Source organism: Halichoeres trimaculatus, unplaced genomic scaffold (assembly GCF_033239565.1).
Source record: "Halichoeres trimaculatus isolate MK-OKI-2021-1 unplaced genomic scaffold, fHalTri1.1 fHalTri1_scaffold_18, whole genome shotgun sequence".
Taxonomy (NCBI): domain Eukaryota; kingdom Metazoa; phylum Chordata; class Actinopteri; order Labriformes; family Labridae; genus Halichoeres; species Halichoeres trimaculatus.
In genome coordinates this window covers 2,597,149-2,613,190 of record NW_027437196.1, presented here as the reverse complement: position 1 = coordinate 2,613,190, position 16,042 = coordinate 2,597,149, and the positions used below count along the sequence as shown (strand labels likewise).

The following is a 16,042-nucleotide window of genomic DNA, read 5'->3' as shown; positions in this document are numbered from 1 at the left end:
GGCAGAAATGCTTTACAGGCATCCTAGTCTGGCATAGTGAAAAGGAGAAACAAGTATGATATGTCCCCTTTAAAGCTCCTATAGGACAATAACCTATAACGAGAGGGTGACTTAAGCCATTGTATATCTAGCCTGAGTCAAAAATTTGGATTATTTAGGATAAACTGTGTGACTTGGGCAATTTAACAAGCTTTCATGAGGGCGGCTGCTTCTAGAAGAAACCGAAACTTGAGTACAGAAGAAGCTGTAAACATTATTCTTGAATCGGTTTCTACTGAAGACTGATGAGGTTCACTATCATAACGGCTAGGGTATAATGTTGTGTAGTAATTTAGTCTAAATTTCACAGGTTGAAGTTTAGCTACTTCTAGCTAGCGACCTATTCCTAGCTAACCCACTTATTTCTGTAACCAAACATAAATGTGCACAAAGTTTTAAAATGAAAGAAATGTTTTGCTTTTTGGTAGGAGATGTATGAGTCTGCCTACTCAGGGTATGACTGACCTGACATTTGTTCAGTTTAGGTTGGAGTTCTTTATGTTTTGAGTTTGCTTTATGGAATTAAAGGACAGTCAATGGTCAGGTTTTAAAAAGTTGGAAACTGGATGTTGGAAATGGGTTAGGTTCAATTAGAGAAAAAAACACAAGCAAAGAAGGCCTGGAGAAGTGAGGAAAAGAACTTCCTCCTGACCAGTTTGATTTAACTGAAGTTTGTTTACTTTAACTCAGGGTAATTTCAGTTTTGAGTTTGTACTATGGAAAGAAGGGTGGTTCAAGCCAGGTTTATGAATGTTTGAAAAATTGGCCAAAGTCACTCAACAGTCATCCACTGTGAAGGCCTCTTTGATTAAAATGAATTATTAACATCATATGTTCTGTTTTTGGTAAATAGTTTGTGTTTTTCCAAAAGCTTGAAAAAAATGACTTCGGCCATTTTTTTTAAAAGGGTTAGGATATGGACTTTTGCTGGTTTTAAGGAAGAGCAGGTACAAATTACGATATTCCCTCGAGGTCTGCGTACAAAACACTTTAAAAAAAAAAAAAACAAATTGCAGCCTTTGTGATTTGAAAATTGCACTTTATTACATTACGATTTCAATTTCAATTCAATTAATTGTTCAGGGCGAGTTAAAAGTGAAGAAAAACACAAGAACAGAATTTGATTTTAGAGATTTAGTAAAAGAAAAAAAACCAACAATTAAACACCGGACACCTGACGCCACTTGAGGATCTCTGCTGCTCTTAACGAGACAAACTGATAATAAACTTAAGGAGAAAGACATTAAGTTGGTTACACTCACTCTGTGCGCTCCTGCTTGTATTCCAGAGCTTAACACATATCAGCTGAAAGAGCACAGTCTCTGCTTTCACAAACTGTTAGAATTTTTCCGATTGTGCAAACCATTAAGGTGTAATGGTCATTAAAGTGTGTCGTGTTGACGCCGACACATCCAGTGTTAAAGGGTTAAGGTTATTGAGAAAACAAAGTTGTGCAACCAACAACACGCTGACATTACCTGCCAAAGATCCTGCTTCTAAAAAAGGATTTATAAGAGAGGAAGTGATGTCATCACATCCCCCTGGGCAGGATCTGCATGTAAGGCTCAGTGACGTTCATGTCTCGATTGTTGTTTAACCCGTTTTCTCTGCTCCTCAGTTATCGTCGTCCTCTACGTCGGCCTGAGGCGGCAGAAGAAAAAAGAAACCCTCATGTCCTCCAAAGAAGACATCCGGGACAATGTGATCCACTACGACGACGAAGGAGGCGGGGAAGAGGACACGCACGCTTTCGACATGGGGACGCTTCGCAACCCTAAGGTGGTCAAAGAGAACCTCTTTCGCAGGGACGTCAAACCTGAGCTGAAGCGAGGCCCCAGGCCGCCCGTCTCTCAGGACAGCGCCGACATCCGAGATTTCATCAACCAGCGTCTGCAGGAGCACGACGTAGACAACTCGGCCCCGCCCTACGACTCTTTGGCCACGTACGCTTACGAGGGCAACGGCTCCGTGGCCGAGTCGCTCAGCTCCATCGAGTCCCTGGCGGTGGAGCGCGAGGAGGACTATGATTACCTCAACGACTGGGGGCCGCGCTTTAAGACACTGGCGGGAATATTTGGCGAGCAATCAGAAACTCAGTCGGACTCCACCACAACGGAAAACACACATTGATGTTATTCACGGACTCTGAAAGCAAACATGTAACGTCTTCTTTTGGATATTTTGCGACACACAATGTTGTACCATGGTTTTCCTTCAGTTCGTTCTGTTCTCATGTTTTTCCAGCTCACTGTTTTTTTTATTCTTCTTCTTTTTATGGTACTTTTTTACCATACTTGGTCCCAAAATTGTAAAAAAAGAAAAAAAGTGAGGGAAGATTTGGTCACATGATCCGATGAGCAGAGCAGCCATTCAATTACCTCTGATTGAATGTTGTTTCTTGTCTTACATCCTGTTTCCTCTGGAGGAAAACACAAACACACGGAAATGTTCTCGTTTCCTAAAACATCCTTAAAAGTGCCTCAATATGATTCTTATGTCACTTGCTATTTCATGCCACATATCCAGTGTTGTTTCTTCGACCCGTAGGCGAAGCTAACCCAGATGCTAACAGCTGGGTTCTTACCTACCAAGACCAATGTCTACTCTGTGGGACAATGAAATGGCCCAAGTTTGGCCAAAGATGTTTTGAATGTTATTTATTGTTCTATTTATTTATTGGCTGATTGAGTTGGATTAGATTTTTGTGTATTTATCTATTTATCGCTCAGTCATCGATCGGTATTTTTTATTTTTGGAGACACACACCAGGATTTTTGTAATTACTCATGGCCCACATGAAAATGTACCTTTCTGTTGGGTGGGTCCTGTGAATAGACTTGTACTAGAGTTGTAAAAAAATAAATTAGGGCTAAATACTGCAGTTCAGTCATGTAATAAACACAGGTTTCTTAAATAAACAGCACTTGGACAAAAAAAACCTCTGTCTGTGTTTACTTACTGTGCCCACATTACATCAGATCTGTTCAATATTTAATGTAGCCGGCTACTTTAAAACAAAATACTGCACCATCTGTGATAAATCTGTGTGTGAGGGTGTGAAAAGGCCGCAAAGAGCTGATAATCACATACACAGTATACAATAGGGTAACAGAAAGATTAAAGAGGGGGTATTGTTCTCTTTTTGGGATTTATACAGTCTCCATGATTTACTCCTCAACAAAGATCCTGTTTTTCTCACACTGGTGTTTGAGAAAAGCATCATTTCAGTTTGTGTTTTGGCTGCTGTCTCTTTAAAGAGGCTGAAAAGAGTTTGAAAGTGATCTTGAAAAAGTCTCCCTTCCAGATATATGCCAGATCCCAATCCACACTTTAAAATGAGATCATCAGCGCCAATAGAGGTTATTTAGAAATGCTACTTAGTCGCTAATTTACAGCACGTCAAAGTCTCTATGACAACACTCTATGGTGGACACTGGAGCCTAACTGTCAGACAGAAAAAGGACAGAATAGCAGGAAAAAGATAAACAGGAGAGAGATAGAGCACAAGCTTAAGGCTAAAACATGAGCATCTGGCTGTCAGTAGCACTACATATGGGTGGCTGTTAAACTACTATACGAACTGACTGTTAGCTTGTTGTGACATTGTTGACACATTTCAAGCTAACTTGAACAAAGAAAATTTGTTTCATAACAAATGCACGGTTAAAGGTCAAATCTTTAAGACAGTGTGTGTGAGACTCCAGGCCAGAAGGTGGCGCTGCAGCCACATTAAAACAGATCCTCCTCACAGCAGCTTTAAGGCTCCCTGCCCCACAAACCTCCTCTACTCTGATTGGCCGGCCCTCTGGAGGCTTTGGGTAGACGTCTGTGTTTGAACAAAGTCTTTGTCAGTTCAGAGGTCATTACAGCCACACTGCAGTCTGTGTCACTCCAGACAGCACTGTGTGGCTGTACTGACCTCTGAACTAACAAAGACTTTGATTACGATTGCCCCTCCGCGCATGCGCAGTGCCCTCTGGAGAGCTGACTCCACTTCCTCCTTTCTTTGAGGGGCAATCGTAAACAAAGTCTTCGTCAGTTCAGAGGTCATTACAGCCACACAGTGCTGTCTGGAGTGACACAGACTGCAGCAGAGGACTAACCTGGAGCGGACCATGATGGAATATTGGTGAAAATCACGAGTTTTTGGATGATAAATGCAGTTTTAGGAGCGGCGCTGTCTACGCCCCGATGGATCCTATTATACGGACGTCCGCTGCACGATTTTGGATCTAAATATCTCCCGAAGCACTGCTTGGATCAGGAAAGCCTTCTGGGTGAGTATTTTGTTCTACTTCATTCTATAAACAATGTAAAAGCTGTATGAACCAAACTTATCCTTTAATGCTTATTCAAAGATAACAGGCAGTAGTTGATAGGAGACTTGGTAACTGAAATCTTTTAAAATGGTTGTTAATTATCCTTACACATCATTTGAAAGCACATGACAACTTCTGTCCCATACCTCACCAAGAAGACAGCCCGGCCTCCTTAGGAAGGATGAAAAAATACTCAACAGTTGATTAGGTTCCTTCAGACAATCAACAAACAAGTGCTTTTAAGGAGAGTGCTTCCACAATCGACTCCCAGCGCCGAGGAAAGGCAATCACCTCGCAAGAATAACAAATCACACCGAGGCTCCATGTATGGTATCCAAATGGTCCCATTTCCCCCGTCATTGACTCGAGGGGGCTCAGACCTTCCTCGCCATGGTCTGGTGACGACATAATGGGAAGTCTGGATGGAAGCCAAAGCAGTCGGGCACATGCAATGCATCAGGATCAAAGTGTCTATCACACCCAACAGGCTTACCTCATGGCTGAGCTTCAGGAGGCGTGCACTGATAGGTTTGAATGGACTCTGAGTTATCTGTGACTGTTGTAGATAACTGGCAGTGACATAACCTGAGCGCTGGACCTTCAGTGTCAGTCAGACATCCCTCTAAGTATGTTAGAAAATCTGAGCAGATGAGGACACCAAGGCATTGCCGTGCAAGTTTTCCTTCATTTGTCTGAGCTCTTTATCCGATCCCAAAGACTGGAGGTAAAGCTGTTGAAATTTTCCTGACATTTACCCCATAAAACACTTTAATCCTCGAGTTAAATTTGAAGGTTTTTGTGATATTTTCACGCTGTTTCCCCCTGTCAGTGTGCAATTTTCTAAAACAAATAACCGTCTCACTTATGACTCATCCCGTCTTGTGGCAGTTGACAGATCAAACAAAGACATCAGCGAGTGAGGGGGCTTCCATCCTTTGCATAAACATGAGATTGAACTACCACACTCCACCCCAGAGCTCAGGGGAGAGCGTGGTGGAGTGATGGCGGAGTGATGGCGTCGATAGCGTTTCTGTTGGATCAGATTCAAACCTCTGCGGCCCCCGGGAGGAGCTCAGTCCACTTCCTTTGTCCCCTTTGTTTCTGGCCTTTCACTGCCAGAGCTGCACCCCGAAGGGACTCAGACACATCTTCCTCCTGTTGTTGTTGAAGTTTGAGGATGTAGAAAGAAAGGAGCTCGGTTCAAACAATCAGATTTTGTTGGTTTACAGAACAGTCGCTTTGTTTGTCCTCAAGACAGAAATGTGTCACCTTTGCACCTGACCACACTTCATTGCAGGACCAACACACCCGTGGGTGCCAACGAGGGCAGAGGTTCGTTATCTATTAACACACCGTGGATGCTGGGTGTGAAAATGGCTGCTGCGTTAAGTGGAGAGGAACAAAGGCTTTTTGCAGCAGGTGTATGATGGAGCACAGAGAGTGTGAAAGAGCACTCAGGGTGGGACAAAGGGCTGATGGATGAGACATCGATGGAGGGATTTTTCCTCAGGACACTCTGATTCACCCCCTGCAAGCTGAAGAAACCTCAATCATGACTTCTTTAGAGCAGCCAACTTACGCTCGGTAATTTAGAGGACTAGTTGTGTAAGATAGATGTTGTTACCCCAACTTTTTTAAAAGGAATATTGTCAAAGCTTCTATGTCTTTACACAGAGATGGGATAAGAAAGTGGACAGTGCAAGAAACAGGCAGAGGATTGGGAATCTGGGCTTGGGTTGGACCCAAACCATGATCTTTTTACCAAATCTTAACCATACCATGTCCATGAATCCTCTTCTACATTTTGTTGAACATCATAACTTCAAAATAAATCATTAAAGAGGGGATATCAGGATTTATTTGAGTCTATTTTCCAGGGGTCTGCATCCTTTACTTTCATTGGAGCGATTTTGCCTCAGCACAGCTGAAATAAAGCCAATCAGGAGCCACAAAAGCAACTTTATCTTTGCAATCAAGTCAATAAAATGAATAAAAGTTTTCATATAGTAAATCTAGTGACTGAAAGCCAAAAAGAGAAGTTGTTCAAATTTACAAAATAAAACATGTGATGTCTTATTTTTTTTTGATATTCGATGAATGTGCTATACATTTTTTTTTTTTTAGAAATGTTCAAAAGTTGCAAACCAATTCATTAAGTTTCAGAATTCAAAAAAGATTACAAAAAATGAATTTTCAAAAATTTGCAAATAAAAAAAAAAAGAATTAAGTAAATTAAAAAAAAATCCAAAAATTTGCATGCATGTCTTTTTGATAAATAAAATTTCAAAAATTTCCACAAATGTCTTTTGGTTTTTATTTAAAAATTTTGGGAAAAAAAAATTAAAACTTGAAATCTCAAAAATTGACCCAAAAAAAGAAAAAAAAAAGAAAGAAAAAAAACCCCAGAAAATTGAAGAAAAAAAAAAAGTTAAAAAAAAAGTTTAAAAAAAAAACAGAAAATTGAAAAAAAATAAAAAAAAATAAATAAAATAATAATAATAAAAAAATAATAATAATAATAATAATAATAATAATAATAATAATAATAATAATAATAATAATAATAATAATAATTAAAACTAAAAAAAATATTTTTTTGAATTGAAAAGAAAAGAAAATTAAATCAATTTGAAAAAAAAAAAAAATTATTTAATCTGGTAAAATACTAAGTATTGGTCAGTTTGCAGAACTCACATTTTTAAATTCTTATTTTGATGATAACATGAATGTTTTACCACATATCAGGCATGCATATAAACATTGCAGGTAAATAAATCCATCCACACAGAAATAAAATCTGTGAATTCACATGATTTACAGCTCAGTGAAATCCCTATTTTTCAGTCTTGCTGTCTTTTGGTGTGGTGTCCTCAAGACTCATCCTTCTTTTTGATTTGCTTGTCCTCTGAAGGCCTGTCAGGGGTGGGACTACAAGAGAACCTTGGTGTTTGAGGCCCTCCTTTTCAACATCTCAGGAATTTTGCCAAGATTTCATGCTGTTTTTTGGAACAGAGTGTTTTTGATCAGTTTACAGAGAGATTCAAGGACTTGTTCAACATCTGAATATGTTGAGGTTTGAAAATCTGCACACGCTCAGTCTAAACATCCAGCATTGTGATTTACAGCTATGTTTACAATCCAGGAATGCAGAACGCTGCTTCTTTAAAGTACACTGTGGAGGAGATGAATGTATAAGGTAAAAAAATATCCTCTTTTTTTCATTACCAACAATTCCCTCACAACAAGCGGCTTTATTTGCTAGAGGAAATATGTTTACGTCTGCTGGATTGAAACATCATTTTCATATTTTAAGTGCGATCAAATTATGAGAACATTGTTTCGCTGTGAGCCCAGGTGTTTACAGCTTTCAATTTCTGACTCATAACCAAGCATGGCTGTCATGATTCAACAAAGACGTGTTGTCAGAGCGCCTTTTGAATAAACTCCTCTATTGTTGTTGTTCACAGAACAATTTGCTTTGACTGAAACAAATGAATCCACCACATCACCAAGAACGCTCTTGTTATTGCTTCTTGGTTCGCCATGGAAACAAGCCCCTGATTCTAATGAACCCTTGTACTGCGCAGTGCTGCTGCTCGGGATTACAGTGCTGATGCATATGGGTGCTTTAATTAATACCAGCCACTTTGTGTTATTCTCATCTAAGGGTGTTTTCTCAGAGTGTTTATGCATATGGAAATAAAGCTGTCACCGCAGCTGCCGAGCGCTCTCTAAGCTGACAGGTTGGCTTTGCAGGAATGTGCTGATCTTAGTGTGAATACATTTGTGCCAACTAACCTTTGTTAACCCTTTTAATTATACATCGGCAGCTGCACCTAACCTTGAGACAGTGGCATGTAAGCAAACACAGCAGTCATTATCACACTCCAGGAACATGTTTGCTGAGTGTTAAGCAATTATGAAGACGCTAATCAAACAATTATTTACATTGAAATTTACACTGTTCCTAATTTAATAAGTAGAATCAGGGAGTGTGTGTGAAATCGAGACCAATTAAAGAATCCTGTGAGACAAAACTCAGCTGATTGACATGGAGACTCATTATTGAAATTCCCTCTATTGTTCTGTCATGGGTTGCTACAGCACCACCTGCTGGCCTGCACATCCTCACACAGGAAGTACACACAGTTTTAAAAGAAACAGGAAGTGTGGACTCTTTAAGCAAGAACTTGCAGGTCGGGACTTTCCGGGTTGAACACTTCAACCTCCAATTCCAGAGAAGTCGAAACCATGGCAATGACAGGATGATACGGTAAGCAGCCGGGCGGTTAAACAGTGAAAACTTCAGCCATCTAGCATGCAAAAATGAAGAAGATCATGTTCTCTGAACGTTACTGAATGGAAAACGCGAAAATGTCTGTAAAATGTGGCTGTGGCTTCTCTGTGGAGGCTGCTACTGTTGTGTGATGACAGATAAACCAAACTTGGTAGCTAGCTCTGAGATGTTCTGTCAGATTGTGTTCACAGAATCTGTTTTTCTGACTTGCTCATTGTTGTATACATGGTTTAAATGAGCTCAGTATTTAGCATTCAGCTAAATGTTGCTTGGTTAGCCAATAGCTTAGCTGACTTGCTTATTGTAGCACATGGTTTGGTTTAGCTTAACACTTAGCATATAGCTTAGCATGAAGTTCAGTTTCATCGATAGCGTTTAGCTTATGTAATTCGCCTAGCATAGATTTTACATTACACTAGCATTGCTTAGGACAGCACCTATAAAAGATAGCAAAGTGGCAAGCTCTTAGATGTTTCATCAGAATCTGTATTTCTGACATGTCCAGCTTAGCATGTAGCTTGGTTATCACACAGCTAAGCCAACTTGCTTGTTGTAGCACATGGTTTAGTTAAGCCTAGTACCCTGCATTTGGCCTAATATGAAGCTTGGTTAGCCCATAGCTTGACTTGCTCATTGTAGTACTTAGGTTGGTTTAGCTTTGAACTTAGCATGTAGCTTAACATGGAGCTTAGGTTAATCCATAATTGAGTTAAGCATTTAACTCAGCACTTAGATAAGCACTTAATTAGCCAGTTTATCCTGGTGTCAAGCTTAGCGTGTAGCTTAGTTTCGGCCGTAGTTCAGGTCACTTGCTTATTGTAGCGTATTGTTTAGCATTTAGCAACAATCTTAGCATGTAGCCTGGTTATCCAATAGCTTAGCTGACTTGCTTATTGTAGCACATGGTTTAGTTTGGAGTTTTTCCTAGCATGTAGCTTAGCATGCAGCTTTGTTTCATCCATAGCTTAATTTTGCAAAAAACTTAGCATTTAGCTTATCAAAACCAGCTAGTTTAACCTGATTTCCAGATAAGCATGTAGCATGGTTTAGCCCAAAAGTTAGCAGACTTGCTCATTGTAGCACATGGTTTAGTTTAGCTTAGCTTTTAGCAACCAGCTTAGCATGTAGCATGGTTATCCATTAGCTTAGCTGACTTCCTCATAGTAGCACATGGTGTAGTTTAGTGTATCACTTAGCATGTAGCTCAGCATGCAGCTTTGTTTCATCCATAGTTTAATTAAGCAATGAACTTAGCATTTAGCTTGTCAAAATTAGCTGGTTTATCCTGGATTTCAGATTAGCATGTAGCTTGGTTGAGCCCATAGCTTAGCTGATTTGCTCATTGTAGCACATCATTTAGATTAGCTTATCATTTTGCAACAATTTTAGCATGTAGCCTGGTTATCCAATAGCTTAGCTGACTTGCTTATCGTAGCACATGGTTTAGTTTGGAGTTTTTCCTAGCATGTAGCTTAGCATGCAGCTTTGTTTCATCCATAGCTTAATTAAGTTCTGAAACTAGCATTTAGCTTACCATAATTAGCTGGTTTATCCTGGTGTCCAGATTAGCATGTATCTTGGTTCAGCCCATAGCTTAGCAGACTTGCTTATTGTAGCATATGGTTAAGTTTAGCTTTGCCATTACTAACCAGCTTAGCGCATGTAGCATGGATATCTGATAGCTTAGCTGAGTTGCTCATAGTAGGACATGGTTAAGTTGGAAGTATTACTCAGCAGTTAGCTTAGCATGCAGGTTTGTTTCATTCGTAGCTAAATTTAGCAATGAACTTAGCATTTAGCTTACCATAATTAGCTGGTTTATTCTGGTGTCCAGATTAGCATGTATCTTGGTTTTGCCCATAGCTTAGCTGACTTGCCTATTGTAGCACATGGGTTAGTTTAGCTTAGCATGTAGCTCAGCATGTTAGTAAGTGTCATCCATAGCTTAATTTAGCACGTAACTGAGCTTAGCACTTAGCATTTAGCTTAGCATTGATGTTACATTTGTATCACAAGTACATGTATAAAACAATGAGAAGTTAATGAGAGCACTTTGCTCTTTGTTCCTTATTTTTTCTGTTGTAGTTTTTTTTTAATTCTGAATTCAGCCAATGATAAATAAACAAAGATCCACTGATCCACAGTATTGCACACCTGAAGGTAAGAAAGCAGAGATTTAAAGAGCAAACGTGTGCATATTTTTCATTGTACTGGTGTCAAACCCATTTTTATTTGAGCAAGTTGAAAGTTTGGCCCATTTTTCTGACTGTGATTCATAATTCATCGTGTCTGTGTACAGGTACAACTCATCCTCTCAGAAATAAAACTAAAGAAACCCAACTCATCCTCAGCTCAGGTATCTCAGTGGAGACAGGGCTGCAAAGAGCAGGGTGAAAAAGTCAGCCAGTGAATAAAAAGCGTTGTACTTTTTTTTTTTTTTCCTCCTTTGAAGGTATTACATGAAAATAAAGCCGCAAAGTAACTTTTTAAATCCAGGAATCAAATTTCAAAAGCATGTGCGAGAAATTCTAAATTCTTCTTTCATGTTGTGTCTCTTTCTTCCCCTCAACTCGCTGCTGTTCTCCAGTCACGCTGTGATCACAAACAAGACCAACAAAAAAAAAAAAAAAAAAACGGAAAATAAAATCCTTTTGCTGCATTTTCTCACATTTAGGTTTTTTTTATTCTGGAAAGGCAGGAGTGCCGGGCAACAAATCAACACAGACACAAAACTCAGAGCAAAAAAAAAGGGAGCACGTAAACCTCTATCTCTCAGATCTCCACTTTAGAGAGGAGAGTTATGGGCATTGCAAGTCTAAGCCCTTTAAAACCACGGAGCAGACAAATTGATTTACGTCAAGAGGAAGAACCAGAGATTAAAACATGAAAAGAAAACAGACAGATATAAAAAACACCACTTTCATACCGTCTGGAGAAAAGAAATCTTGTACACACGGCTGATGGCTTTTTTGATGTTCAAGGTGTAAAAGTGGAACACAGAGAAGTATAACATGATCCATAAGTCAAATTTTGATCTTCACATAAATCCTCGATGGCTTGCTGCAGTTTAGAAGCTCCTGGATGTTACAGCTTCAGGCGATAAGCTGCGGGAGTGGAAACAGATGCATTAAACATTAAATGCGTGAGTAACTCAGCATGCTGCCTCAACCATCCCTCACTCATTCCTTCATGCTTTAATACACGGCTCTCACACACAACATAAACCAAGATGATTGCAACCTTTTTACTGCAGGTGTAGCCATAACACCCTCTGAAATTATTGATTGTAGCTTTTTAATGTCAACAAACAAACATCAGTGCTGCAGACTCAAACACAGCAGCCTGCACTTTGACCTGGAGATATGGATCACCTGTAGGGCTCCACGCTCGATTTGCTGATAGCATAGATCGCAGTGTCTGCTTAGACTTTAAATTAGCTTGACTTGATTAGCAAATCATGTTACACCTCCAAGATCACACCTCTGGACACCGGGTGGTAGGCAGGCTAATCGAGCACAGCCGACTGGTGGTAGTTTTGGCGCCGTGGGCAGGTGCTTAGTCCTGTTGGGAAAGGTAAACAGGATCCACTAAGCTCCTCATGATCTGAACCCAAAAACCACTTATGCCTCAATACACCAGCTGTGTGTTTAGTCCATCAAGCTCATTGGGTCATGTTGGGCTGTGAAACCTCAAACCTGTTCACTCCTGGTCCGCCTCCACTCATTATGTCCATTTATCATCATAGTCAAGCTATAAAACGAACTGGTTTTGGCACAGTTTGTTTTATTTTGAAAGTCTCTGGGTGTTTTTAGGCAGTTTCTGGCCTGTCCATTGCTTCCTGAACCCAGTAGACAGAGGCGCACTACTTGTACGATGACCTTTGAGATGTAATCTGACCTTCTGCATCAACAATACACTGTAAAAAAAAAAATTGACGTCATCTTGCTCGGCTCAAAGTGAGGTCTCCACAAAAACTGCTCCCCCTGGTGGCTGGCTGCAGAATAGGTCAAAAAATCCATCTCCCCAGTCATTCCAGATGGGCTGTGGTCAAACTTTAAAAAAATAATACACCTGGTAGAAATGTTCCTCATGTCTAATTGTTGTGATGATTTGAAGATATCATTTAGCTGTCTTGTGTTCAAGTCCTCTTTTTTCTGAAAAGTTTTGTTTTCATTAGTTATACGAGGTTAAAAACTAGGTTTTATGTCACGTTTAATGATGATTGACAGCTGACGTTTTTGTGTATTTTTGGGGGGGATTGTAACATTTGTCGGGAGGTAGAGTCAAGAAGTGATTAGACTCTCAAAAGAAAAAAATATATATTATTTTTGTCACCCGGCTCCACTCAGATTCTCCCAGAATCCCTCACAGTCTCTACTGCGCAGCGGCACCTGTGATGGGGGAATTTTGGCTTCCTCTCTGTCCTCCTCCTCTCCTCTTTCTGTTCTCCTCCTTGAGTGCGTCTCAATGCGTTAACTTCGTGCCTGCTCCCAAAGCGATAATTGTGCTCGGAGGAGAGAGGATGGAGGAGACTGATCAGAGGAGCTATGATCGAGGAAACACCAGAGCTGGCTTTGGGGAAGTCTTTTCGCTGACAGACTCGCCCCCATATGGAATATCACTCTCTGATTGGACGCTGCAGCTGTTCAGGCTTCTCTACATGAAACTTCACAAACACAACGGAGTTTAATGAGAGAAAAGGTGAGCTGAGGACAGGCACAGAGGATCGTTCAGAAACTGATCATAAACCTGATCTTAAAGTGTTCGCTGTGAGTTTAAAGCACAAAATACTGAACACAACCATCATCAAACCAATATTTGCTGTAGAAAAAGGTAAGATGTTTTAATTTACCAGAGTGATTTTGTTCGTTTCTTTCTTCTTTTGTTGTGTCTCCCTGAGGTAACCCAAGTAGAGTAAGAACCCCACAAAAAAAGCAATTAAATTTTGGTTTAAAGACTGCAAACTTGAGTCCGTTTCCTTTCGTGCTCATGATTGTGGTTGGTCAGCTGCCTCTGAGCCTTCCCTTTGTACGTACGCATTCACGGCTCAACCTGGGTTGAGTTACCGTGTTGATAACTCTTGTCGTGCTGTCGATTATCCTGATTGGTGCTGTTGGGATCAGTCCACCATGAGTAGATTTGAGTTACCCATCGTAAATTAAATGCACTTTGTGCTTTAGTGTTTTCCCATGAGTCTTGAGCGTCTGGACTCCTGGTGCTTCAACTTCTAACACCAGCTTCAATAATGATCTCTGCTTCAGCTCTACAGCTGCTTGATAAAATCATCTACATCAAGATTAATCCAATAAGTGAACACTGAAATTTTCCCTCGAAGTACTCGAAGGACTTCACACTTCATCACCACACAAAGTCACTTGAGCAGCGGTCAGCAGGCGCTGTGGTGGCTCCTACAGAAGCGCATTTTCCAATTTAAGTGTGATTAGAAGCTGTAACAAACAACTCTCTTTTTGCTTCTCGTGCCGACCTGGCTGAGCAGCTTTTAGCTCTGCAGCAAAGAAACGGCCACGGCGCTCTGGAGCACTCTTCAAAGTCAGAGCAATAATATCATGACCAGCAAGTGTTAAGAGTTTGACAGGGCGCCACTTAACCTGATTGCAGATCCATTAAGTCCTGGGACTAATTGTAGAGTTGGTCTTTTTCCCGTTGACCAGAGAAAAAGGTGATAAAACAGAGTTTTTAGAGTGTTTTGAAGAGAAAAAGTCAAACGAAACAGATGCTGCGATAAGTTAGAGCACGCTCCTCTCCTTTTTCTGAAGCAGGAAATGAAATCTTAACACCAGAAAGCCACAAATAGTCCCTGAGACTGCCTGGTCTTTGCCAGTTCATTAGCTGTCTGGATCAGTTAAGGGCCATATGCTCCGTGTGCTTTTTTCAGCTCAACATGTAAAGTACACACGGCTTCAGCTCGCTCCTCTTACTCATCCCTTCAGCGGCGTGTGTGCTTTGCTAAGAGCCACAGACACAGACCATTTCCTACGCGCTAACAGTCCCAGGAGAGCGGTGTGTGTGTGTGTGAGTGTGTGTGCTATTTTTACAGGCAATGCAAGGCAGGTGAAGCTGCCTGCTGAGATTTAAACACGGCTGCTCTTACAAAAAGGAGAGCTATTACCACAGCAGGGTAACCTGACGAGCTTCACCTGATTTCATCTTTGAAAACTTGTTGTTGTGATGATCCTCTGATGAAATAAACAATAAGCAGAAGCTCTTAGCGAGTGTTTAGCGAGCGCTTAGCGTCTATAGGAGAGTTAATGTTGGTATCCAGCAGGCAGCACTTACTCACACTCACAAAACGAACCAAGGGCAAACCGCTTTAACCACTGTGAAAACCAGTTTGTTTTATTATCTGTGTCTGGGCTCACCTTGTTACCGTGGCACCCAATTTGGATGGCGCTCTGCAGAGAGTAAGAGCTTGAGGAGTATTGGATTTCGCAGAGCCATCCCTGCCTGCAGCAGCTTTCCTTCCATGCACCGGCGCTACAGTAAATGATTCAGAGAGGAAAGAGGCCGATTCCTCGAGAAGATCTGACCACGGATCTGTGAAATTGAACAAATTACTGATTAACAGCAGAAGGATCGCGCCGAGCGAACACCTCGCCGAGGCTGCAAATCCTCCCAACCTGTTAATTCAATAACACCGTCTGAATTCACAGGGATTAGCATGGGGAGGGATTTCAACAAAGGATAACACATTTTGCTGCACGCACATCTCGTGGATTCATGGGAAATACAAACAATGAGGCGGAACGACGGGACCGTGAAACCACACATACAGGAATGTGTTATCTATTTACAATCAGATGGATTCATTGACATCATATTATGCAGATATTAATGTAATTATATGGATGGTAGTGGAGATAATTGATGAAGCAGTTTTACCTGTAAATAGGGGAGACTGGATATGGTTGTAACATGGGGAGAGTTGTAACACCGCCAATTCCACCAATTAGAAATTAGATAGGAGTCATATGATCATTTAACTATCTACCTGATCCCACATGGTGATTGTCAGGGCTGGAAACAGGTGCATGCAATATATATATATATATATATATATATATATATATAGTTGTTTTTTTTTTTTCCATGCTAATTCCAGTCCACTATGCTATTACAGATAGCAAAACACTGGCCAACAGCTGAGCTAAGCTAAGCTAACTAATAAAACACTCCAAACTGAGGGGTGGGTTGTAACACATCTTTAAAAAGTGTCACAACCATCCCTTTATGTACAACTAAGAACATTTTCTTGATTTTTTAATAATGCCATGAAATGCCGAGTTAGTGGAAAAGAGAAAAGCATATAAACTTTTTGTTTTCTTTTCAATTTTTTTTTTTCTTTGAATTTTATCTAATTGTTACAACT

The 16,042-nt window shown here is 40.5% G+C and overlaps 1 protein-coding gene across 1 annotated transcript in view; it reads left to right on the top strand.

Annotated features, from left to right (window-relative positions):
* Positions 1 to 2,964, top strand: part of LOC141807220 (cadherin-12-like) — a 216,578-nt gene extending 213,614 nt beyond the window's left edge. Inside the window, exon 12 of the mRNA XM_074693046.1 lies at positions 1,658 to 2,964. Within this exon, the coding sequence (XP_074549147.1) occupies positions 1,658 to 2,169 (512 nt within the window). The 3' untranslated portion in view covers positions 2,170 to 2,964. The remainder of the gene's footprint in view (positions 1 to 1,657) is intronic.
* Positions 2,965 to 16,042: the final 13,078 nt, after the last annotated feature.